This window comes from Rhinoraja longicauda, chromosome 6 (assembly GCF_053455715.1).
Source record: "Rhinoraja longicauda isolate Sanriku21f chromosome 6, sRhiLon1.1, whole genome shotgun sequence".
NCBI lineage: Eukaryota > Metazoa > Chordata > Chondrichthyes > Rajiformes > Arhynchobatidae > Rhinoraja > Rhinoraja longicauda.
The window spans coordinates 19,522,595-19,550,505 of NC_135958.1; the positions used below are offsets into that span (position 1 = coordinate 19,522,595).

Genomic DNA, 27,911 nt, shown 5'->3' on the forward strand with positions numbered 1-27,911 from the left:
TAACGTAGATAAACTCGGGGTGTGGATAGGTATGTGTAACTGGGATGTTGTAGCATTATGGAAATCTGATTAAAAGAGGGACAGGACTAGCAGCTTAATATTCCACAATAGAGGTGCTACAGGAAGTGAAGGCTAAAGAGGAAGGGGTGTTCCTTTATCAATTAAGGAAAATGTCAGAATATTCTGAGGTGACATTACTCAGACTATCACTTACACAGCTGGATCATTTAGTATAAGAAAATAACTGCAGATGCTAGTACAAATCGAAGGTGTTTATTCACAAGATGCTGGAGTAACTCAGCAGGTCAGGCAGCATCTCAGGAGAGAAGGAATGGGTGACGTTTCGGGTCAAGACCCTTCCTTCAGTCTATATGGGCGGAGCTGAGAAATAAAAAGGGGATGATCACCTTGTTGAAAAAGGGATGATCACCCTGTACTACAGGCCCCCAAGGAGTCAAGAAGAATTAGAAGAGTAAATATGCCAGGAAACTGCACGACTAACAAGGTTGTCAGAGAGGGGGTTATAACTTTCTCAATATAGACTGGGACTGTCGTAGTGCCAAGGACTTAAGACAGAGTGGAATTTGTCAAACATGTTCAGGAAAGTTTCCTCAGACAATATGTGGAGGGCTTCACACGGGAGAAGACAAAGCTTGATCTACGTTTAGGAAATTAGGACGGGCAAGTGACTGAAATGTCTTTGGGGAACCTTGTTGGACCAGCGACCACTGTTCCATTTGCTTCTAAATAGTTATGGATAAAGACAGGGCGGCCCCACGAATTAAAATTCTGAATTGGAGAAAGGCCAATTTTGATGGTATTTGACACGTTGATTGGAGGAGGTTGTCCAGAAAGTGAGAGGGAAAAGTTTTAATAGGAACTTGAGGGGCAATGTTTTGACACAGCAGGTGGTGGGTATATGGAATGAGGTGCCACAGGAGGTAGTTGAGGCAGGTACTTTGGCAACAGTTAAAAGACATTTGGACAGCTACATAGATAAGAAAGGTTTAGAGGGATATGAGCCAAATGCAGGCAGGTGGGACTAGTGTAGATGGGGCATATAGGTCAGCATAGGCAAGTTGGGGCGAAGGATCTGTTCCCATGCTGTACAATACCATGACTTGATTAATGTCACTGAGCTGAGTGGTTGATAGGCTCCACCAGCAACTCAGATGGCAAACATATTACACAAAACCATTTAAATAGTACACTATCAAATACTGAATGTATCTGAACTATCTAACGGTTGCAATATAGTTTAAAGTCAGTCCATTTACTGGAGAAACTATCCAATAGACAGATTGAATTCTTCTGCTTGAATTCAAAGAATATCAACAAGAAGGTTAATTCAGACACAGCCACAATACCAATCTCAGAATACCCACCTTTTGTGTCATGTTGGACTGTGAGAGGTTGTTGAAGATGAATGCTACTTTTTCTTGAATATTCTCAGGTGGTTCCACTATTCTCTCACCCTGGTCTGTAGCCACCAACAATGTTTCTATGTTTGTTGTGTTAATAGAGGGCTAAAACAAAACAATGACCAATGTAAGAGACATTTTGCCAGTGGAACATTACCATACTGTCAAATGCAAAATCCTCACTTGGAAAAGTAACTTAATTGTCAAATGTTTCAGGTTCAAAGGAATTGTCAGCTACATTCAGGATTTTCTTTCTGAATTTAATGTTTTATCAAGGACTCTTAGACCCATTGTGTTTGAACACAATATTAGTGTTTGAACACTAATCTTTTTTGTGGAATCTTCCAATATCTAAGCATACGAAAATAATTCAAAGAAAAATCCAAATAGTCACTACTGCAAACACACAAATATGTCATCCAGCTGGCTAAATTTGCGTATTAAATTTTAAAAATTGACCCATCTCAATACATATATCTAGGCAATTTGTGTAAAATTTCAGCCTTGTATTTTACAGGAACAGTAATGTAACACTGTTGAAATGGTAACATGCAGTATTAGAAAGGAACCATTAGGTGGAGATAAAAACCCTTTAAAAGACAAAGTAATAGCTCAAAAGTTTGTGTTCGAAGTTTCTGGAATAGCAGATTAAAAACCCAAATTGAACTTAAGGTTCTTAGCAACATTTATAAGTGCAATATCAGGACACTTCTTGAGAAATACAATTATAACAGTCAATGATACCCGAAAATATGAATGGTACCTTTTGAAAGTTGGAGCTTATAAACTACTGAGATCTCTCTTACCCATCTCCAACATGTGGGTATGGGGAAATTAAAAAGATAAAAAACTGTATGCAAAACATTTTACAATACTCATTTCCATTTTGCAATATAGATTATTCAATGATTTAATAAGTATCGAGTTCTACAAACAAAACAATGGACCAAAACTTGCAGCTGGGACGAGCTCTCCATGCTTGCAAATAACATAGGCTAATTTAGCTTTTGAATATCTGCTTACGTTGATTTGTTACTCAAATCAATCCCAATCCATAATGTCGAGCCCTGCGTGGCAGCATTGTGGAATGCCAATATCATCACAAGCGGGGCTGAGTGCATAGGGATAGGGGCCCATGAAGTGGCCAAATACAAAGACAGCAAGTACCATACCAACCATAATAGTCTTTGCCAGCTATCATTCATGTCAAGAAAACCTCTGAATGTTCCTGACATTCAAAAACATTAAAATAAGTTTTAAAAAGTTAAACCAAAAGATATAAATTGACATAGAACAACAGTCCCTTGCATTTACTCCTCTCCTTGCCATTCAAGTGAATCAATTTATTGTCAGAGTTTTATAGCTGGCAAGATTTGGTTGGCAGATATGCCAGAGCATCTACTTAAAAATTGGAGCAAATTCATACTTCACTGGACTTCACAGACAGGCCAGGAATCAGTTGGGAAAAAGCTGGAAGAATGTATAGGTAGTACAAAAAACTGAGAAATGTTAGCAGTTTGACATGGAACTATTGGCATTCCCAGGAAGTTCCGTTCGGTCCTTTATTCTAAAACAATTTAATCACAGCTGCCAGTGTAAAAAAATCATAATACTCACCGGTACATCTTTCTTAAAGCTCACTCCAGTTGGCCTGGTAACTGTAGTTGCTTTGGTGACTGTGGTAGTTGTGGAAGTGGTTACTATGGCACTGACCTGTCTGGTCATAGGGGTCTTATTCTGAGCCTGTGCTTGAGCCTGAGCCTGAGCTAAAGCAATACTGCCAGGAGTTGTAATGCTACCCTGCATTTTCACAGGAGGGTCTCTGGACTGCTGGCCATACTCAATGTACTAGAAGAAACAGAAAATTAAAAAAATCAATGAAAATATTTACTGTTCCTTTACTGTTACTAACACGCAGCCAAATTTATTTCTGCATAAACCCGAAAGCAAACATACGTAGTCTACATAAATACTGGACATTACTTAAGGCAGCACAGTAGCACAGATGGTAGAGCTGCTGCCTCACAGCATCAGACACCTGCGTTCGACCCTGACGCGGTGTTCTCAGTGTGGAGCTTGCATATTCTCCCATTGACCACATGGGTATTTTCCGGGTGCTCTGGTTTCCCCCCACATCCCAAAGACCTGCAGGTTTGTATGTTGATTGACCTTTTAAATTGCCCCTACTGTGTAGGGAGTGGATGAGAAAATGGAGTAACAGAAGTAATGTGAACGATTGATGTTGTGCGTGGACTCAGTGGGCCAAAGGGCCTGTTTCTATGCTGTTTTTCTAAACTAAACTTCATCCTGCCTTAACTGAACATATTTAAAATTTACTTTGAACACTGCAGGAAAACTAGTTAACCAGCACAGAAACAGGCCCTTCAACCCAGCTTGCCCATGCCCACCAAGTTGCCCCATGTACACTAGTCCCACCTGCCCACAATTGGCCCATATCCCTCAAAACCTTCCCATCCATGTAGCTGTCATAGTACCTGGCTCAACTGCCTCCTATGACAGCTCATTCCATATATCCACCATCCTCTAAGTGGAAATAGTAGCCCATCCTAAAGTTTTCCCCTTTCATCTTAAACCTAGGTCCTCTGGTTATTGATACTGCTACAATGGATAAAAGACTCCGTGCATTCTCTCTATCTGTTGTACTCATGATCTTATATACCCCTAAAAGATCACCCCTCATCCTTCCACGCTCCAAGGAATACAGTCCTAGCCTGCCCAACCTCTCCCCATTGCTCAGGCCCTCAAGTCCTGGCAACATCCTCATAAATCTACTCTGTGCCCTTTCCAGATTAACAACATCTCTCCTACAGCAAAGCGATCAAATCTGAACACAATACTCAAACTGTGGCCTCACCAGAGCCTGTACAGCTGCAACATAACATACTAACTTGTACACTCAAACAGCTTGACTGATGAAAGACAACGTGCCCAAAAGCCTTCTTGGCCATCTTAACTACCTGTGATTGTGTACCTGCACTCTTAGATCCCACTGCTCTACAAAATTCCCCAAAGCCCCGCCATTTACTGTGAAGGTCCTGCCCTGGTTTGACTACCCCAAATGCAACAATTCGCATTTATCTGTATTAAATTCCATGAACTATTCTTCTGTTCATTTGCACAACTGATCAAGATCTTGCTGTAACTTTTGTTTATCATCTTCGCTATCTACAATACCACCCACTTTAGTGTCATCTGCAAATTTACTAATCATGCCTTGTACTTTCTCATCCAAATTATTAATATACATGACAAACAGCATCAGATCCAGAAGCACACCACTAGTCACAGGCCTCCAGACTGAAATTTCAACCTTCCATCATCATCCGCTGCTTCCATTAAGGCAATGTTCTATCCAATTGTCAAAAGCTTAGTTAATCTCTTTTTTATATTTGGTGATTTTTTTTGGTGATTTCCAGATGACCCTTCACTGGAAGAATTATTTTTCTTCCACTCCCCAAAACCCCCATTCATTACAAATTATGTAAAATATTTGCTCCCATTGCTCTTTGCAAAGGAAAACGATCCTTGATATTAATATTTACCCATTCAGTGTCTCGGTTTTCTATATCTAAAATTAAATATCCTCAGTTTTTTTCTATCCCAAAGCAAACCACATCAGTATATCCGATCTATCATCTATCTATATTATTATATATTACTAAAACTCTCAGTTTGTTTGCGTGTATGTTTATGTGTGTACCATCCCTCTACACAGCCAAAACGGTACAGGACAGCGTGACAATTTTAGCCCACCCTACTCACCATTCCCCTGTGGAATAAACCCACTTTTGTTACTTTTTAAAAACATTTTACCTAATAAACTTTAATAAATGCGCTCCCCCCCACCCCCCCGGGAGGACCAGCGGGAGGACCGGCGCCCGTCCCGACGTGCCCTGCGCCTGACCTTCCTCCCATGGTGCAGCGCGCTGCAGAGGCGGCGGTAGAGGGTCCAACAAGATGGCCGTCACCCGCTGCTCGCAGCAGAGCTGCAGGAGAAATGGGGCCGAGGTCAGTGCATTCTCCCTGTCCACTCTCCACCCACCCAAGGCCCCGGGAGACGCTCCCCGCCCGGCAATGGGTCCATGCTGTTGCCAGCGTTCCCCGCCACAGATTGCAGCCGAACAGTAGGAGATGCTTCCCGGGGCACTCCCCGCCCGGCAACGGTTCCAGGGTTGGGCCGAGGGGTGAGGAGGGGAGGGAGGGAGGGGTGGAGAGGGGGAGGAGTGGGGGAGAGGGAGGGGAAGGGTGGCGGGCGGGGGGAGGAGGCAGGCGGGGGGAGGAGGCGGGCGGGGGGAGGCGGGGGAGGGGAGGCGGGGGAGGGGAGGCGGAAGATTTAATCTCCTTAATACCAGCAAATGCATTTAAAAATTAAAATCAACTGATGATTACAGCAAGGTAGACCATTCAAATTATCGAATCCATGGCAATCCAGTTAATTCTACTCCCCCTGACCATAACCCTAAAAGTGGTTCCCCATAGAAACATGCAGCTCCCATTGAACACTCCAACTAAACCTTCCTCTAAAACTAACACTTGCAACATATTCTAGATGTTAATCATTCATAATTTTTCCCCAGAGGTTATTTTAGATGCTTATTGCCAATCAAAATTTTTCTATGTCCTAGAGCATTGGGAATAGTTTCCATCCAGTGAGTATCTCCATAATTTAAATACTGTTATCGATCTCCTCACAAATTTCCTGTGTTCCAAATTTCTTCAGCAAATTCAGTTAAACTCCCGCATTATCTCTTCTACACCCTTTCCAAAGTTTTCACATTTTCCCTGAAGTGTGCTCCCCTGGACACAATTTATTGATTGTGATTGAACCCATTTCACAAAAGTTCCTTGTATTCTATGCATCCGAGTAAAAGACCCAGGGTCTCATATTTAGGTTAGTTTAATTTTCGTTTAATTTCGAGATAGTTTGGAGATTCAGAGCAGAAACAAGCCCTTTGGCCTTGCCGACCAGACGAACACTATCCTACACACTAGGGACAATTTTTTTTTTTTACAGAAGCCAATTAACATACAAACCTGTACGTCTTTGGAATGTGGGATGTGGGATGAAACCAGAGCACCGTAGAAAACCCATGCGGTCACGGGGAGAACGGACAAACTCCATAGACAGCACCCGTAGTCAAAATCGAACCCAGGTCTCGGGTGCTGTAAAGCTGCGCCACTGTGCTACCAAATGCATTTTCTCAGCTCTCACAAATTTTAGAAAAGTGCTCTGATTTTATTACTTCATTCTCCGTAATAAAACAACTCCATATTTTTCAGCATTAAATTTCATCTGCCCACTGTTCCAACAGCCTAAACATTTATCTTTAGAATCTATTACAGTATAATCCTCCAATACAATCTTCATTGCATCTTCATTTGCGGAGACTTCAGCAGCATCCAGGTCTTTGATGGTGATGCAGGCTACATATTTGTACCTCACCATGCCCTCTGCCTCCATTAATTGATTTCCTTCTTTATCTTTAATTTGCCCCATCTCTCCATGTACTGGACATTTATTTAACTGTACAAACAGCAATAGATTTTTGTTTGTATTCCTTACTTTGCTGATTGACAAACTTTTCTCATTTTCTCCTTTCCCCCCTCTCATTGCTTTTTTATTTCCCTTCTGAGCTTCCTATAATCATCCTGAATCTTAACTATGTTAACCTGGCATCCATATTGAACTCGTCCTCTGACGCATTTTACTTTCTCTTTTTTGATCACCCAGGGATTTGATCACCCATGGAATTTATTTCCCTGTCCTTATCCCTTGTGGGAACATACACTATGCAGTAGCTTAAATGCCTCCAACGTAAATGCCTCTCGTTCTTGTCTGCCAAAATTCGATTTCATTTTACTTCGCCAGTTTTGATCTCATCCGATGATGTTGACTTTTCAAATAACTAGGTCTATATCCATTCCCATAGCTATTGCAACTCTTGCCATATTATGACTGCTGTGTCTTAAATGATGCCTCCCCCACAAATATTTGTCTATCTATTGGCCTGGCACATTTCCTAGAATCAGTCCAGCAAAGCCACTTCCCTCAATGGAAGAGCAGCAGACTAACCAGATCAGTTCTTCTTCCCCACACACCCCCTCAACCTTCTAAATTCTAGCGAATACAGGCCCAGCCATCAAATGCTCATCATATGTGAACCCAATCATCCCCGAGATCATTCTCCTAAGCTTCCTCTAGACCCTCAACACCAGCAGATCCTTCCCCAAAACTACTCACAATACTCCAAATGTGGTCTGACCAGGGTCTGATAAAGCCTCAGCATTTCATCCCTGTTTTTATATTCTAGACCTTTCGAAATAAATGGCAATATTGCATTTGCCTTCCTTATTTACCGATTAAACTCACAAATGTAACCTTTTGGGAATCCTTTACCAGCACTACCAAGTCCCTTTGCGCCTGCGACTTTAGAAAATTCTCATTTAGAAAAAGTCTGTGCCTTTATTCCTACTACGAAAATGCTTGACTCCACACTTTGTTACGCTGTATTCCACCTGCCACTTCTTTGCCCACTCACCCAACCTGTCCAAGTCCTTCTGCAGAGTTCCTGCTTTCGCTACACCATCTGTCCCTCTACCTATCTTCATTCTATCCACAAACTTGGCCACAAAGCCTTCAATTCCCTCATCCAAATCATTTATAGCAGCCCCAGCACCGACCCTTGCAGAACACCACTAGTCACTGGCAGCCAACCAGAAAAGCCCCCCAAAAGAACACCACAGTTCTATTAGCTTTAAGCAAACCACAAAGTGCTGGAGAAACTCAGTGGATTAGGTATCATCTGTGGAGGGAATGGATAGACAATGTTTCAGGTCAGGACCCTTCCTCAGACTCAGATTCCAGCATCTGCAGTTTTTTGCATCTTTCCTAGCTTTAAAAATTATTATGGACATACAAGGGCTGGCCCCCAAATTTAAGTTCTTAAAGATGGTAATAGATAACAACTTGCAAAAGTTGATTGTAGTACTTTGTATGTGGACAAAGGGATGACCAGTAAGTGGGATGCTTTTAAAAGTGTGACAGTGTGAAGGGCGATAATATTAGAGTGAAGGGCAAGGCTGATAGGAATAAGGAACCTTGGATGATGAGAGGAATTGAACTTCTGATCAGGAAGCAGGAAGAGGCATGGGTCAGGTATAGGCAGCAGGGATCAAGTGTATCCCTCGAGGAACACAAGGGATTGAAGAGCATAGTTAAGGAAATCAGGAGACCAAAACGGTGGCATAAGTTAGCTCTGATAACATTATGGACAGCCCAAATAAATATTTATAAGCAGTACGTTTTGGTACACAAATCATTCCTTGCTGTTGGCATCCATCCCCGACTGTCATCCTACAAGGTCCTAAAGCTATTTAAGGACCTAACCGTCTACTTTAATTAATATATATATATTTTTTACTTTAGCAATCTTTTAAAAATTCTAAAAGTTTGAAATTCTAGTTTATAATCATTTTTGAGCTGCAAGCAAGCATTATTAACACACACCATCACAAAAGAAGCACTGATGGTGAGTATATTAAAGGAAGGGTAACTAGTAATAGGACCCCTCAAAATCAATATAGTCATCTATGTGTGAAGCCACAGGAGATGGGCAAGGTTGTCAATGAATATTTCTCCTGTTTTACTGCAGAAAAAGAAAGGAAGACTGGGGAACTTGGAAAAGCTAACGGTGATGTCTTGAGGACAGTCTAGGTAGTGTTGGGTTTTCTAAAATGAAGGCAGATACATCTCTGCACCATAATCAGCTATATGCAAGGACACTGTGGAAAGCTTAAAAAGTCCAGGAGCCCTGACTGAGATATATGAATCATCATTAGACATGGATGAGGTACCAGAAGACTAGTGTTGTGCCTCTCTTTAAGGGTTGCAAAAAGAACTCTGAAAATGTGGAAACTATAGACCAGTAAGCATAACATCTGTGGTAAGAAAGTTACTGGAATGGATTCATGAGGGATAAGATATATGTGCAAGGGATAGTCAGCATGGTTTAGTTCGAGGTCTCATGAATTTGACTGCGCTTTTTTGGAGTAACCAAGAAGACAGGGACTTGGATGTAATCTATAAGGACTTAAGCAAAGACTGCTCAGGTTCCACTTGGTAGGCTGTTCTGGAAGGTTAGATTGCATGGGAAAGCTAGCTAACTGGATACAGAATTGGTTTAATGACAGGAAACTGGGTGGCGATGGAAGGGTGTTACTTGGAACAGGGCCTTTGATTTAGATAAGAATGTACAAGACATGATTAGTAAGTTTGCAGATGACACTAAAATAGGTGGTATCGTAGGCAGCGAAAATGAATTACACTGGGATCTTGATCAGCTGGGCTGAGGAATGGCAAATGGAGCTTAGTTCAGATAAGTGTGAAGTGCTGTATGTTAAATCTGGGCAGGATCTTCAGTGAACGGTAGAACCCTGTGGAGTGTTTTAGAGCAGGTGAATCTAGGAGTGCAAGTACATAGTTACCTGATTTTGGCACCGAACGCAGATAGGGAAGTGGAGAAAAACCGGGGCACTGGCCTTCATCAGTCATTAAGTACGTCTGCACTGGACATTCATTGATTTTACTTTCCAATTTTCATATTCAAGAGTTCTTATTGCACACATTTTAATTTTCATTCTTAGAATTGTACGTTCAATGCTTGAAAGAACTTGGCAGTATTGAACACTCTGGGACAGCAAAAGCTTTCCTTTTTCCCTGAATCCATCCCAGTATGTTTTGACACTTGGGATTGTAGTTTTGGATACCCTGCATTTTTCCTTATTGGTAATTCAGCTGCATTAAGCTTTCTCCATCTCTGTTATGAATACCATCAACACTAAAGTAATAATTTCCAACTGACTTTTGCTAAATAGCATTACAGCCTGATAAAACTCTACTTCAATAGAGAACTTTTATCCCCTCCAAATTTGACCCATTCCATAACTATGCCAAATCTAACTGAATTATGATCATTATCGCTAAATGGTTTGAGCCATCTGTATCTGTGGTGTAAAACAATGTGAAAACTTGGGTCTTTCTAAATTCATCAAAGTCATATTCCAGTGGTACAGTGGAGAGGCTCACAAATGGTACCTCTGCCATGAAGACAATTAGTTCAGCTGTCAGCAATTAAAAGAGTAAGCAATGAGTTACACCAACACTCAGACCATTATTGAAGTACTGCTTACCTCCTGTAAATGATGAGGAAACTGTAAAAAGTGGCCAATAGAGGCCAAATGTTGACAATACTGGGGATAGTCCTTCAATCTACAATCACAAAATTCATTGTTAGAGTAATTTGGTGAACTGTTTAGATAGGCATTCACAAGAAAACAATCAAGATATACAGGAATATAATTAAATATGTTTTTTCAAAAAATGTCAACCATTATGAATTCAATTAACTTTGAGGTTTTAATAGAAAAGCACAGCATCACTTGCCCTCCCAATCTTCAGAAATCAATACAAGTATTCCCTTAATTCATTGATATCATGCATTTCAAATAAATTGTGCCCAATTTCACAATACCTATTACCTGGCTAAAATCTCAGTGCTTGAATCTTTCACCAGAGAGATCAATTTGAAGAACAGAAATTTCAGATTTGGGCCACGTTTGACAGATGAGATATGAGAAGCATGAGATTACATGTTTTCACAGTAGGGGTTATAGGCAATGGTGCATTTTCAAAGTGTGCAGTAATGGGTGAAACTTGCACTCTTTGTTGTGCATTGATCTTTGCAATTCATACTGAATAAGTAGTTAGCAAACAAAATAGAATTTTGAATTTCAAAAGCAGAGATATTACGTAAGGGATGATTGAACTATACCATTGAGCTAATCACAATCTGTGCCCTAGAGCTCGGATCAAACTTTAGGAAGGATACAAGGCCCTTGAAAAGCTGTCAAAGACATTTATCAGAAGGGAACCAGGGATAGAGGAATTATAACTACGTTTAGGTTGAGAAGGTGAGTTTGTCCTTGGAGCAAAGGACGTAGAGGGGACATTTTTTGTAAATGAAAAACCGTTCGCATTGGCTGATGGGACAAGGATGAAGGAACACAGATTTTAGGCTTTGTCCTAAGAGATATAGAGACTTGTGAGGAAGAACTGTTTTGTTTAAACACAGCAGTTATAATGACCTCAAAATTAAAGCTTACACATGTGGTGGAGGCAGAGTTGATCAATATCCACAAAAGGAAAAGAGATAATCCCTTAAGGAGAATTAAAACATGGCTAGACGATTCAAGACCGTGCTTCTTTCCTACAGCTTCTCAACCCAAAATGCTGACCATCCCTTTGCTGCAACAGATTCGCCTGACCCATTGAGTTCTTCCAGCAGTTCATTTTTTGCTTCAGATTCTTGCATCTTCCAGCTTGCAGGATAAATGGGCTTCTCTGCTGAAAGCCAACCTAATCTTGACAGCCTACCATATTGCTATCATTTTTTAAAAATTTGCTGCATGTTGTAGTGCTGCATACATTAATACATTTAGGCAGGAACAGCAAAACTGTGATTAGAATTAAATGGTTCAGTGTTAAAAACAGTAAGAAGCAAAGTCCTTGGCTATTTGAACATCCTTTGGGTTAATCAGATTGCCAAACATGGAAGTAAAAGAATAGATTTACATACAAGTCCATGGATTGGTTGTCTGTGATACAAATCTTTGACTTCGCTATAAATTCTAACACTTGTATTTAGTACTTCAGAGCAAAATTAGAAAACAATGGTAAAGCTTTATAAAATATCTATTAGATTTCAAGAACATTTAATTCTAGATATGCTGAGACAGATGTCAAAAAGTAGTATAGAAACAGATTTATGAGAATTGCATCAATGCTTAGGGACGACAGATATGATCAGATGTTGAGGTTGGCCTCCTGTAAATTGAAGGACCGGAGGATACTTAGATGGGGCAATGAAAACAAATACTTCCAGACAAAAAATTTGCAGTGCCAAAGGACCAGTACTTGGAACACCAAGATTTAAAGTGATTGCCAGAGAACCAGAAAAGGCGTAAATTGTCCTCAAGTTGTGTTCAAGGGTCCTTGACAGGAAATGTTAACTGTTTCTCTTCCCACAGATAGGGCCTGACCCCTTGAGTGTTTGCAGCATTTCTGTTTGTATTTTACATTTCTTGCATCTGTTTTTTTGCTTATTTTCACTTATACAGTTCCTATCTAGCTTTTGCTACCTGAGAGGATAGGGGAGATTCAATTGTAACATTTGAGAACAAATGATATAAATAAATAAGAATAGCACGGGGAGTGGAGAGGTGTAAAAAATTGACAGGTGAATAAAAGAACTAAGAGGATTGATGGGCCAAATTGCTTTCTTTTATGCTCATTAATTCAATGAATCGCTTTCACGACACAGCAGAGCAAATAACCACTCCAAACATGGATGCAGAAGAACAAGTCTATGGCTGGGTAACTGTAATACAAATCCTTGACTTTGCTATAAATTCTAACATTTGTGCTGTACCTCACCAGAGTGAAATTCTAAGATTAACATGGTGTAATTTCCCTACTTGCCCAATTTCCCCCAATCAACTCGCAAAATTGCATAACTAATAAAATAAACTATGCAACCAAATATCCCAAAGCTCTCCACAGACAAAAACAGATCAAATTAGAGATTACATTGTTCAGAGATATGTTTTAAGGAGAGTATGTGAAAGAAAGACAGATACTGGAATAGGGAAAGGGAAAGGGAAAGAAAAAAGAATTCAGGTCATGCTGTTGAAAAGGCAACAAATTTGTCAGTTTGGGATCAGAACTAATGTCGCAAATCATGAGGTTCAACTTCAGGAAGGTGAATTGGAATAGAATTTGTGGAGGAAGACAAACAATGATTTTGGTTTTAGTTAGTTAAGAATAAGGAAGGAGCCATGGGGGGGGGGGGGGGGGGGGAGAGGGAGAGAATGTGTGTGTGCTTTTTCTTGTTTCCTTACAATTTATGAAGAGATTCTTCAAGCATATGCTAACTCAGAACATGCTGATGAGTCCCATGCCCCCAATTATTTCCCTGTAACCTATTCTCTCGTTGTGGTTGGACAACCATAAAAGTTATAAAAACTTACAACACTTAAAATACTACAACAGTGAACGATATTCAGCCCATTGAGTCTGTACCAGCTGAAGACAGCTACTAGATTCATACTCTGTCCATATCACAGTTCTTCATACAAGCTTCAGCAATTTTAAAAATAAATCAGCATTTCTGCAACAAACATCCATTCAGGCAACAAGATACAGCTACCCACCATGTTCTGGGTTAAAGTCTTAATTTCTCTTTTCATCCATCTATCAACTTCTTTAAAATCAATTATCAATAGGTCCTTCCTATTTACTCTATCAGGCACCTCAATTCTATATACCTCAAATTAGGTCTCCCCTCACAGCCTATCCAATGTTTTCTTATTGCGAATTTTTTCCTGTCCTGACAACATCAACATCCATGAGAGTTTGAGGACTGTGGCAAAGTGAGAGGAAACAAATTCCATCAATGGTTTATCATTATGGTACAAAAAGCACAACTCTAATTGAAATATTAACATATCTGGACTAGGCAGTATTCAACTAGAGGATTAAAAAGTGATACAGGTGAAAGACAACTGCTTATGAAATTATTGGAACTAGAGTTCAGATGATCAGTTTTTTAAGTTTGACAGTTATTTTTGTACCTTGAATAATAAGTTAAAAGTCCTCCCCATTTGTCCAAGCTAGAGGGATGTAACTCGTGGAATGCATCACGGCCTAGCTCTTGTCGCTCAACTATTTATAATCTATCTATCTATATAAACTAAAACTCTTGTTTGTTTGTTCCTGAACTACGGCCAAAACGGTACACAATAGCGTGACAAGTTTAGACCCACCTTACTCACCATCATCCCGTGGTGCTGTGGATGGGTTCATTCAAATTGGTGTTATATTTTTAAAGTTATTCACATTTTAAAGTTTAAAAAACGCGCATGCGCAGTTGGGGCCCCGCTGATCTGGTACTTATGTAAGATGGCTGCCGTATCCGCACATGCACAGACGCATCTGCGGAGAGAGGGAGAGGGGGGGGAGGGAGGGAGAGAGGGAGGGGAGGAGAGGCTGCTGCACCATTGTAGGAGGGGTTTGGGCCCAACGGGTCCACTTGGTCTAGTACATATTAACGACCTGGAGGAAGGGCAGTAAGATATGCAAGTTTGCCAATGATACATAAATTGGTGGAAGAGCATGATGTAATGACATCTGGACTCTGCAACAGGATATAGATAGGTTGAGTGAGTAGGTAGAAAGCTATCAAATGGAGTTTAATGATAGAAGAGAGATGTCATGCACTTTATTGAGGAGATCTAAAGATGAATTATGGAGAAAAATTGGAGTTAAGTACTGAAGGAGTAGGTGTTCTTGTGCATTAATCATAAAGTTAGCAGACAGGTGTGCCAAGCGGTTTGGAGGGCAAATAGCATATTAGCTTTATTGCAAGAGGATTGGAAAACTGGGAAAGCAATTTTACAATTGGACACTGAGGTCACACCTGGAGAGCTTGCACAAAAGGAATAAATTGGAAATGGAGACAATCCAAAAGAGAAGGTCATATCAGGAACTAGCCTTGTGAATGCTTTTAGATTGCCTCCATTGCCAATTAGATCTATATTCTTTGAAGGTTAGAAGAATGAGCAATGTGTCCAGATACTTCCACGAAGAGGATCTTGAGTGAGACAATAGACAATAGGTGCAGGAGGAGGCCATTCGGCCCTTTGAGCCAGCACCGCAATTCAATGTGATCATGGCTGATCATTCTCAATCAGTACCCCGTTCCTGCCTTCTCCCCATACCCCCTGACTCCGCTATCCTTAAGAGCTCTATCTAGCTCTCTCTTGAATGCATTCAGAGAATTGGCCTCCACTGCCTTCTGAGGCAGAGAATTCCACAGATTCACAACTCTCTGACTGAAAAAGTTTTTCCTCATCTCAGTTCTAAATGGCCTACCCCTTATTCTTAAACTGTGGCCTCTTGTTCTGGACTCCAACATTGGGAACATGTTTCCTGCCTCTAACGTGTCCAACCCCTTAATAATCTTATACGTTTCGATAAGATCTCCTCTCATCCTTCTAAATTCCAGAGAACCCTGTTGCAAGATTAGACAGTGGTCATTTAAAACTGAGGTGCATAGAAGTTGGTGGAAAAGGGAGAACTGGAACCCTCTACTCTAAATGATTGTGAAAGCTCAATCTTTGGGGATATATAAAAGGAAGTAGATACATGTTTGGAAGATTAGAGAACTAAGGGGTATGGGGAACTCCAACATTTTGTAACTAGTTTGCACGGAACACCCACCGAGTAAAGATGCCTACATAATAATCATTCTAATAACAATTGGCCAATAATCGTTGCGTAAAATAGTGACAATTTCACTTTGCCCACCTGAACAAAGCCATTGGACGAGTATCCATTGTACATATCTGCACTTTCTGAAGCATGGATGCTCAATGGAACTAATCGTTCTATGGAGACATTAGATTACAGCCTAGATGTTCACGGATAATTCAACTTTGTCTGAAGTGACCTAATGCAAGATATCAATGATGTTGTATTAAATAGATCAACCCCTACAAAAAATAAAATAGTAAGATCAATTATACTCCCAACTCTAATGTTAATAGGCATTTATTGCCCTTCCCAATTTTCTTCTTTTGTGAAGTGAAGCTGTACCAATGTAAACCCTATTAAAACAATTTGAATAAAACATACCTGTTTTTAAATCTGTCTAGTGCAGCAATACCAAAGTAGTACATCTTGGAGTCGAATGGTTTACGCAAAGCCTCAAGAACATAACGCAGTGCAAGTCCCAATGCCATATATGTGACCAGGCCCTTCTCAATAATTCCACCAAATAGGCAGGCTGTGATGTGCAGCTCTTTATCTGGATACTGGGGAAAGAACCGGTACTCTTCAAACAGATTACGAAGCATGCAGTTAAAAACTTCCCTTTCACGCTTAATAGTTGAATCCTTAAACCTCTGCAGCATTTCCAGTACCTGATGAAAGAAAAACAAATTTAAATCAGCAACATTTTTCTGAGTTGTCACTTGGCAATTAATGGCAACATGGGGGGAAAACAGCTCCTTCAGCCTTATGGGCTTATTTATTCACCATTCAATTAATCCACAGCTGATGCATTTCTGCTTCATCTCTCACCTAACAGAAATCTATTGTTCAAATATTCTAGTGTGTTTCGAGTTTGAGTTCCAGAATCTCAGGATTACTCAAATGAGCTGATCAGTTTTTTTGACAGATAACTTCATTTCCAATATTATGTGAACATGCTTTAAGTGTTAAATATCAGTGTAGGCGGGATGGGGAGGAAGGAGGTGCTCATGCAATTAAAAAAATTACTAGAAATTTGGTTTTAATCACATTGTTAAGCAAGAAGAATATCAATATTCTTAAAAGATCTAATGGAAAATGTTTTGCCTTTATAACAGTATAACGATGTAGTCTGAAATTATCTTCAAAAGACCTTTCCCATGTAATCTCAAATCCAATAAACTGCAGGGTCCTGGGCCCCAACAATTCTGGGATATGCAAGAAGCCATTATTAGCAATATTTTGCATTATTAGCAACTGCATGATCCTATCATATACTTAAGTTACATACTGGATTACAAAGACGTACAGGTATGTAGGTTAATTGGCTGGGTAAATGTAAAAATTGTCCCTAGTGGGTGTAGGATAGTGTTAATGTACGGGGATCGTTGGGCGGCACGGACTTGGTGGGCCGAAAAGGCCTGTTTCCGGCTGTATATATATGATGATGATGAAAACTAATTTTGATAAGCTTTAGTAACTGCATTACGTGATGCCCTTGTACACAAAGTGTTTATTTGTAAGAGCACAATGCCTAAATTAGCTCTCGAACATCTTTACCACGATCAAAATATCCATCCATGTACACAGTGATTTGCAATCAGTACTTTTTCACGTTCTAATTTTCTAAGTATCTAGCACCCAGGCAGGTAAATTAGAACCTAACTCAGTGTGACTACACCAAGTGCACTTTGCTATCAGTTACTCATCGGGTGTATCTAAAATGACAGCATATATGGATTTTTAACATTCAGTTGCCACGGATACTAACCTCATCAACAGACATTGTAGGATGGGGTGGATGGTTGTAAATTCGCTGGAAGTAACTGTTTGCTTCATCATCAATCTCCTTGCTAAAGTGCTGATTTGCCTCCGGCCATACCTGAGAAAGGTCAGCTGTGCAGAGCAGAATGAAAAGAATCCCATCAAAACCCATTTACTAACTGCCATTACACCATACATACAAAGCCACAAACTTACAAATAAGCAATAGACAGTACACTTGCCAGCACTGGACTTTCATCCCAATTCAATTTCAAGTAATTAATTAATTTATATTTGGAACAGGACAGTGCAAATTTTTCAGTGGGTTTGCTAGAAGTATTTCAGATTTGGCTCCACTTAAATTCACATTAATGCTGAACATTTGAGTTAAAACATGCTTGATTACTAGCCAGTTTTAGGAGTACATTTGGATACTCCATTCTCCAAGTAACCCTATGAGAAAAGCTATAGGGAAACCATCAATAATGGACAGTCCATTCTAGGCAAAAAAAATCTAAATATGCTGCTTTAACTGCTAATGATTTAAGAATATCACTGATCAATTTTACTGTGGTCTCCTTTAAATAGACAAAATCTAATTCAGTGTCCTTTGTCAAGTCTCTGATCCATAATCGAACAAGGAGGCCGTGATACTGGTTTACAATTCCCAAGAGTTAACTTCCCAACGAGATCAAACAAAACACTACAATTGACAGGAGTAAAGCAGCATCAAAATGAAAATTCCCAAGACACACATCTTGTAACTATAATCCATTTAAACTAAATGGAAGTGCATGTTTGGCAGTTAACCGAGAAAGGATGTGATGAAGTTGCAATAAATTCAGTAACCACAGGCTTAACAGGAGTCCAGAAAAAGAGAGCAACACCTTCAAATTAGAATTTGAATGGAGGTATTTATTCATACAGCTAAGTGTGGGAAATTTGGAACTCCTCAAACAACTTCCCAACACACCCCTGAAAGCTGTTATCTTAAATTAATTGAAAATTTCAAAGTACAACGGGTTTATTATTAATCAGGACATTAATCTCAGTAACAAAAGGAGATGACTGGAATTAAGGACAGGTCAGCATCTGAAATGTGTAAGAGGCTTGTGGGCCTTAATAAAATGCAGCAAATTTCAAATGTTAAATTTCTGCTGATGCTTGTGAATGAAAATTTCCATTTCGATAATGTAAAGGCAGTTGTGCAATAATGCGATAACTTTGTTCCGAAGAAACGGTGTTGCAGAGAATTGAGTTTCTAAAACAATGGAGAAAAGGGCGATAGGGACTAGTGAATTTCGTACTCGTAATAATGTTTCTTTTACGCTGCAGGACTTTCAAAAATAAAGGAAATGTTAATACCTGCAATTTATTTTTGCTGTTGCAAGTTAAAGATACAAAAGGCTGCATTACATTGTTTAATAAGAGCATCATGGTACAAGTATCAATAGAAGCAATTATTTGTGAATACCAATGGCCACCTCTGATGAAATTAGCAGCATGTGTTCTTAAGAGACAATGGTATCCGATTACTGCAGGGTGAATACATGAAAACAGTATTTATTTTCCCTGGGCAGTTTTTTTCCTGCTCTAAATTTCCAAAATAACTTGTGGTTTTCTAGTTCTCGATCAAAATGACATTATAAGCAATTTGGTCTATATATTACAAATAGTGTTCATCAATCATGTTACATCCAATTAGCATAATGGAAACCTGCATTATATCAGAACCATCTATACTGGAAACTATCTTTATAAGGAGAGGCAGTAAAGGAATAAACACCTTTATACAGTGAAATAGAAAACTGTAAAAAAAGCCTATCGTTAAAGGTTTCCAAATAAAACTGAAAAAAATGAGCAAAGGGGCAAAAAATCAAATTCAAATGAAACCAATTCCAAACACTTCCACTTGTTTAAGAAAATGTTGGATTATAAAAGAGCTACATTTTATTTTACAAGCTCTGGGAACTTCAACTTAATACCGCACAGATTTCACCTTCAGTTGATGCACAAATAAATAACCAGTTTATACTTCAATACAAAAATAGAAATTGTTGCGATTTGTTGAATTTTGGTTCGATACCCAAACAGAAATCAGCAAATTCTACCCTAATGGAATAGATACAACATCTGCATTTAGATTTGCACCATTTTTCATCTAAATACATTTTTTTTGTTAAGTGAGTGTGTGCAATGATTTGAAAATGAAAACGCTGGCGTTGATAAAGTCCAACACGGGCATACATTTCACAAACATGCAGACAAGCATTCATAACAGTCATGCATCCATTGTTGCAACCTAGAACATTGCTCAAAATAGGGAAGTTTATTCCTCACCATTGGCAATAGTTAGCAATTCTGTCCACCAATTTAAACTGCAGAAGGACAAACCTTTTGCACCAGACATCAACTGGTACACATCATTTCCATCATCCCATTCCCTCCCTACAGAAAATCTTAGTGATATTCTCCATCGGCCAATCTTTGGACTCCCCATTGCTCCTGACTAGATTAACTGGAAATTCAAAAGAAGTACCTGTTCCAACGAGTAATGATTTCTATAATTTTATCACTGAACCCAAACCCCATCCACAAGTCTGCTGCTAGATTTTGACTCTTCTCAAAACCAGCTTAAATTCCCTTAGCTACTAATAATTTCCCATGCAAAAAAGTTACAGAAGACTCATGAGGTTGAAGATAGATAGCACAGGTGGAAAGATCGGTTAATGGGTGTAAAACCGTAGGAATACATTGCTCCATTACAAAATAATGATGGTACTAATGGTACACGATCTATACCAAAGCATCATCAGCCAAACATTGCATTAACGGTTTGGATAAAAGCAAATGTAGTATAGCAATGTTTGTTAATTTGTGGAAGAGTACAGAGCAAGAATCATCCAAAGAATTAAAATGCTGAAAAATTGCTCAAAACCAAATGAACGTTCTCGTACACAAATAAAATTAACATGCAAATAGCAGATACGTCAATTTGTATGTAGAGGTTTACTGCAAAGGTATACGGGTAAGAAATTATTGCTGCAATGGTATAGAACTTCAGTGAGATCACATCGGAGTAGCTTGTGCATTTTTGTTCCTTGTATTTACAGGAGGAAATGCCTGCCTACAGATTCCCTAGACTGATTGCCTACAAGAAAGAATTATGGGTGAGCGTATCTTAACTATTTAGTGCAGATCCCACTGAAACAGTTACAATCTAGAGGTACTGACCAGATGCAAGAAAACACAACAAAACAGATGCACTTGTTGGCCACCTAGCTCCTCAAATCTGCCCCACCATTTCAACAAGATCATAGCTGATCTGTACCAGGTCTCTATTCTTCTGTGCCAGATTCCCGTAGCCCTCCTAACATTTCAAAAATGTATCTTCCTTCTCCTTCCATAACTCTAGTGATCTAGGCTACACAAAACTCTGGGTAGGGAATTCTGGAGGAACAGTACCTCGCATTCCGCTTGGGTAGCTTACAACCCAACAATATGAACGGTGAATTCACCAATTTAAAGTAAGAAGTCTCTCTTTCCTGTGCCCTACATCCAGTGCACACCCATATCTCTCCCCACCCCAATCACTCTTTCTCCTTCGTTGTACACTTATCTTCCCAACTCCAAGCCCCTGATTTCCCTTTCATCCCCTCTCCCCTTCCAAGTATATCCCCCCCTCCGGCTTTACATTTCACTCCCCTTCCCTCATCTGACACCCTTGCTCCATTTCACCCCTAGCCTTCGTCACTTACTCCACCTGGCTGCAAATCAAACCCCCTCAGCAGTTGATGTAGGAAATTCTGAAATTTTTGTGGAAGATGAGTAGTTTGTAATATATTTAACGCAAGAGGCTACATACTGGGGAAGAATGATGTGGAAAAGAGGCCAACAAAGTGAAGAGGTAATAAATAGATTTATAATGGTATTTTGATTCCACAGCATAAGGTATGTAGGTTAATTGACTGGGTGAATGTAAAAAATTGTCCCTAGTGGGTGTAGGATAGTGTTAATGTGCGGGGATCGCTGGGCGGCGCGGACTTGGTGGGCCGAAAAGGCCTGTTTCCGCGCTGTATGTATATGATATGATGATATGATAAGTTAAAATAAACATTTGGGGTTGTAAACTAAGCAGAGAGCAATAAACTGATCAGGAAGTAAGGATTTTGATTGCACCCATTTGTTAGATAAGTGGGAGAGTGGTTTTTGAAAGTTTAAAGATGTCTGGGGAAAGATAAAAATGAAAGGCTACAGAGACATTGATCAATAATGAATTATTTCATAAATGTAGAATCCACATGTAACCATTGCATCGTGAGAATATAAAAATGCTATTGGTGCTGCGAATCTTTGAAACTTTGGGTTCTCAGAGGGTTTCTCAGTTCATAGTGTTAAGACCTTGAATAAACCGACTTGTTTGAGAAAATCACTACAGTTCTGAGATATTTTATTGGGTGCTTGTTCCTATCTGAGCTGTGATTAAGGCAGCAACCAGGACCCGCATGAACACCAAATTCAGGGTGCAGGTTAAACATAAAATTCCCTCCAACGCCTGTATTCACGCATCACCTGACAGGCTTTGTCACCTCTTCTCAAGCTTTCTTCCCGCTACTACAATCAGCCTAAAGCGCCCCGACCTAAATGTTGTCTGTCCATTCCCGCCACAGATGTTGCCTGACCTGCCAAGTTCCTCCAGAACTATTTCTGTTCTAATTTCTTCCATATGCTTGTTTTAGATGCTGCTGGAGTCTTGTGCACTTCTATGATTTTTAAAATTATTCATATGCCGAGGTTCAAGTTAGAACATTCCGCAACAGTGAAACCATTTTATCGTCATCCCCAGGTCATGGCAGAATTCCAGACCTGAGATCTGTTTGTAGCCCAAGCAGTTCACAAGTCAGAAATAGGGCCGTAAACTGAATTTGCAAGATGCTGGAACCCCACAGCAGCTGGTAAATCCATTCCACCAAACTACCAAACGCTCAATCGTACGTACTGGTCGGATGTTCATAAGCATGGGAAGATCTGTACTCTGTAGCATCAGACTTGCCTTCCCTAAAATACAGTCATGGCCAGAGTATTATCCAAGTTGCACAGCAGATGAGCTTGCAGAGATATAAATTCTCTCCTCAATTATCAGAAACAATTCTGTTAATTGAAACAAATTACTTGCTTTGGATTTAGTTACATTTCAGCTTATTTAGTAATCATGGATTCACAGGCATATTATGGAATTTGTGGAATTCCCTGCCTCAGAAGGCAGTGGAGGCCGATTCACTGGATGAGTTCAAAAGAGTTAGATAGAGCGCAGAGCTACAGGAATCAAGGGATATGGGGAGATGGCAGGAACGGGATGATCATTGTGGATGATCAGCCATGATCACATTGAATGGTGGTGCTGGCTCAAAGGGCCAAATGGCCTACGTCTACACCTATTGTCTATGTATCTACGTATCTATGTATTCAACCTTTAAAACAAAATAACCTGCAAAGTACAGAAAATGTTGGAAATATTGAAGTAAATCAAATGGCACCAGCAGAGAGAAAAAAAAGTCTGACATTTTATATCCATGACTTCTAGGCTAAGAAAAATTAAAAGACAATTTTTAGCATGGGGACATGAGAAATAAAGGAAGTCAAGGTAGAAGCCAGGAGGAGATTAAGAAACAGAAAAAAAAGTGATAGTGCAAGGCAAGAGGGTGGCCCTTTTGATCACAGACCTTCCCCAACTCTCCCCTTTTGTGTGCGTCACAAAACCATCTTTTGTAATTTATCTTAATTGTGATGAAAAGTCATTAGCCAAAAATACTACTAACTGCCTGATTTTGAGTATTTCCAGCATTTTGCTTTTAATTTCAGATACTTAATACCCCAAATTACTGGATTATTATTTAAGGAAACCTATTTTGAGTCTTCATTGGATACATAATTGAGTGAACTAATCCTCTCAAAACCAAACTAATAGAATAAGCTAGGCCACACTCACAACAGTCACAGACAACACAACCACTTACAAGGTTTCATCTTACTCTGCTGGAATGTTTGTGGGTTCAGTCCAGATGTGCTCATCTTTCGCTGCCCAAAAGGGTCAGTGTTCACAGTTGGTAGTGCAAGTCCACCAGTTCCCATGCCAATCAAACTCCCTGTGCCCAAACTTCCTGTAGGTATAAAATCAAGTAATGTTTCCCATCAAATCTTTGGTGCTTTTATCCTTATGCCTAAGGAAGTCAAACAAGGCTACGAGCACAACATGTATTAATCATTTATTTTGAAAAAGGTCAGAAAGAATTTGATAATGTAGCATTCTCCTCATCTACTCCCTTTTCAGTACAATCCCTGTGAGTAAAACAATATCCTTCAAAATTGGCCACCTGGATGTTTAGATTGCAAGATATTGTGCAATCAGCTGACAAACTCAGAATAAGCCACGCTCTTGAGATCTTCTTGCCTCAGTGAGACACATCTCCACAAGGATTGTGAATTATGTACCATTTCCACATTCATCTTAGAAGCTTGAGACCAGGAAATATTAGCCTGTTAACATTGTTGTGCCACCCTTGAAGCAAATTATCATGGCAAATTTTAAAACCTGGGTTTGTTCTCGAGGAAGTCTGCACATTGATCAATGTTGATATGTTTCCTTCTCCCACCCCCCCCCACGAGATTCTGATCCAGACCTCAAGTGATATTCAGAGAGCAAAAATTAATGCTCAACCCTATATATCAAATACTTCAAACAAATCAAAATGTAAACGCAAAGTTCCCATATGTTACTAAATTGCACATTTTGAATACATCTAAAATTACTTATTTTTGGCAGCACACGGGTCAATGAGGGAGAGGTGAATGATTGCTGATGTGAACCAACTAACCATACCCATGCAACAGTGTGAGAAATTCCCATGAGACCATCAAGTATTTGAGTATACAGATAAGAGCTCGGGTTTACTGAAGGGACGATTCACTATACCTTTATAATGAAATGTGAAGACAAGGAAACATAATTCGATTGTCCTTTTTTAAAGTTTTGCTATTTATTTATTCCAAACAATGACAGAAAACTTAGTCTGGGATGGTTCCATTGTTCAGATAACTGATATATAGATGAAGTATAAAGGTAAAAGTGCAAGAGTAAATGATTGTTTGGTTATGGGCAGGAGAACAAACATGCTCTAAGGCTCTATTTTGATGCTGGTATAAGAGCTTCCATCTGTTTCGAGATCCAGGTTGCACCAGAACACCAAATGACACGTCAAGTTTTACATGTAATCATAACCTTTACTGACATGACCCATATACATTGTGCACGAGGATGCATTAAACTTCACTCGGTGAACTGCAGTGTATATTTGCGAAGGCATGGTCAATTATGGGTTTACAAAAATACCCTTAAGGTCTCATCACATTTCAATATTTCTCTGTATTTGTTAACATACGTTTCTGCCCCAACAAAAGCACTGGCTTCTTTTTGGTTAATGGGGACCCTAGGATTGAATCAGTGGTTTCAAAAACATCCTCAAATTATTTCTTGGAGCCCTAGATTTAAAAGGTATTGCCCAAAAGATAAACAAAATACAAATTGCTAAATGCAACGTTATTATTTGATCACGCAAACAGATTTAGCATCTCCAGCCAAATCTGCAATTCAATAGTCCATGGCTGATTTGAATGTAAGCTTAACTTCACATTTCCATCTACGAACATTAACCCTGTACTTCCTTATTTATCAAGAATCTCTCTACCTATTCTTCAACAATATATTTTTTTCTTTCTCAAAGGACAATGGAAGCAGAGTTCCAATGATTTTGCCCCATCTACTATCCCATTCTTTTTTAAAACAGTAATTGAACAGAGTACGAGTAGTAATGCATTTATTTTCCATGTGAAAAAAGTGCACACTCTATCGGGCACTTTAAATTATTTCTTCCCAAACCTCCCAAAAATTCCCCCTCCAGTTTTTAAATTACCACCTTTAGAACACAGCTTTGCATTCAACATCCCAGATCCAAAATAGAATTATGTAATTTCAGCAATTCAAAAGACAGGAATAAATTGAAGGATGTGGAATTAGCACACCATTCTGTTGAGCTTGGAAATAAATACAGGCCACAATGATTGTGAAATGCAACTGAAGAACCATATATGAAACTTGAAATCTCAATACAAATATTATTAAGTCTGATATTCAGCGCAAACTCATCCAGAGGTACAGCAGATAGTTTGGTAAAAGATTGTATTGGAAGCTGTTTCGGAGCAGGAACTTCAGAACTATACGACTCACAACCAACCACAGTTCGCTCAAATGGATACCAAAACAAACAAAACCAAGTCGGCATTGTGGCACAGCGGTAGAGTTGCTGCCTTACAACGCCAGAGATATGGGTTCGATCCTGACTGTTGTCTATACGGAGTTTGTACATTCTCCCCGTGACTGTGTGGGTTTTCCCTGGGTGCTCTGGTTTCCTCCCACACTCCAGATATGTACCAGTTTGTACGTTAAAAATTGTAAATTGTCCCTATAGTGTGGGATAGTGCTGGTGTACGGGTATTGCTGGTCAGCGCGGACTCGGTGGGTCGAAGAGTCTGTTTCCACGCTGCATTTCTGGACTAAACTAAAAGTCCTATTCCCAGTAATGCCCTCTTATCCTTGTTAGCAATAAAATGTCAAACAAGCAAATTAAAAATTATTGATGCAAGAGCCAAGCTAATACTCTACAAACAATAAACGTTAATTTGAAAGAGGTAAAGTGACCCACATAGTAGTGGTTTAAAAAGGTAAAATAAAGTCTAGTTACAACATGGAAAAGCAATTAGTAATGAGAGATTTATTCATTGCATGACAGGAACCAGTGAAATACTTCAAAGCTCTTGAATGATGCTTTAAGAATACAGGCTTGAAAAGAACTGAATTCCACCATTAACAGAATGTGCCATTTCTACAATTGTTGGGAGCTACAGGTTAGGTCAAAATGCGCTTCAATTAAAAAAATGCTACTGGAATGTCACTAATTATATTATAATTTAGCCTTCAGCAAACTGATATTACTTAATAATGTGGAGACAGGCAAGTTATCTCCACTTAGGTAGCAATATAAATCAAACTATATTTAACCATGATCACCACAGCATCGTCATTTCTAACCTGGAAGTTGGGACGGAAGAGCGCCGATACCACTGAAGGGAGTTGTCTGGTTTGGTGTTGAGAGTGGAGGAAAGGCTTTCGCTGGTGATTGTGGGGTGTTGAATGCAGAATTCAGGTTGGCTGGAAAACCCTGTATACTCGGAGTGAGGGATGCAGCTGATCCACCAATTGTCAACGAAGCCATGCCAGATATAGGATCAATCTATAAAGAGAGAACCAAGGAGGGAGATAAAATCAAAACCAGAGAAAATTATTAAAATTTAAAACATATTTTTGTATTACCTTTAACTACTAAAAATCTAAAGCAAAATAACCGATTGATAAATTGTAAACTTGATGTGAATTTTCCCTATGGGGAGAAGTGCCTAGAACTATTCTACAATTTTCCCCCTTTGTCAGTATACTTTCTTAAAATAGCTAAAAATAGTTGACCGATGGAAGGCTATATATTTGAACCAACTTATAACTCAATATACTATTGGGAAATATAAAATGAAAATCAGTTCTGATTAACGGTGCAATCCAAAATTTAAATGCCTCTTTTCCTCAAACATGAATGGTATTTTCAGCTAAAATAATTTCATCCTTCCCTTACTTCAGCCATAAAATGGAAAGCATCAAAATATTTTTAACTCTCTTGGCAGGAGATTTCACAAGTTTGCCTCCACATGTTTTTGCTTCCTCGTTCCAAGTTTTTTCTTCCTTTACTTTCTCCACTGAAAGAATCTCCTCCTTTCTTCATGTTTCAGCTACAATTCCTTTCCCACAAACCCAGACTTGGGCGTGAAGCTTGAGCTAGCCATACACAATAAACCTATCCACAACAATGAGAAAGAATTTGGACTAGTGCACGTTTTTCCACTATTATTAGGCTGAATCATAATCTTAGTCATGAAAAGCCATATGCCCAAATGAAATTAGCAGGGTCAGGGAGTATGAAAATTGTGTAAAAAGCTACAACCAGTACTTTACAGAAAGAAGTTGAACATCTACATTGGACAAGATAGAGATATGTAATTTTTGCACTTTATTCGGGAAAAATGGATGCACAGATTAGAACAGTTATCAGAACTTTCTTCTATCTTCGGGATGAAGTACCCGAGGAATCCAGGGTGGAGATGTACTGTATGTTACTGCAACAATTAATAGAGATCTGAGTCACCAGATTTAGCTTTAATCATGCAATCTATCTTTT

General features: G+C 39.4%; 1 protein-coding gene across 10 annotated transcripts in view; it reads right to left on the reverse strand.

Annotated features, from left to right (window-relative positions):
• The window catches only part of cnot1 (CCR4-NOT transcription complex, subunit 1), a 165,000-nt gene that overhangs the window by 63,271 nt on the left and 73,818 nt on the right, over window positions 1–27,911 (reverse strand). For 6 of the 10 annotated variants that reach the window (XM_078400631.1, XM_078400630.1, XM_078400629.1 and 3 more), the window contains 7 exons: window positions 26,717–26,918; window positions 23,589–23,732; window positions 17,579–17,703; window positions 16,192–16,478; window positions 10,632–10,710; window positions 3,039–3,269; window positions 1,386–1,526 (listed from right to left, as the gene is read on the reverse strand). In XM_078400631.1, the coding sequence (XP_078256757.1) occupies window positions 1,386–1,526; window positions 3,039–3,269; window positions 10,632–10,710; window positions 16,192–16,478; window positions 17,579–17,703; window positions 23,589–23,732; window positions 26,717–26,918 (1,209 nt within the window). The remainder of the gene's footprint in view (window positions 1–1,385; window positions 1,527–3,038; window positions 3,270–10,631; window positions 10,711–16,191; window positions 16,479–17,578; window positions 17,704–23,588; window positions 23,733–26,716; window positions 26,919–27,911) is intronic. The other 4 variants (XM_078400634.1, XM_078400632.1, XM_078400638.1 and 1 more) reach the window with 2 other exon arrangements.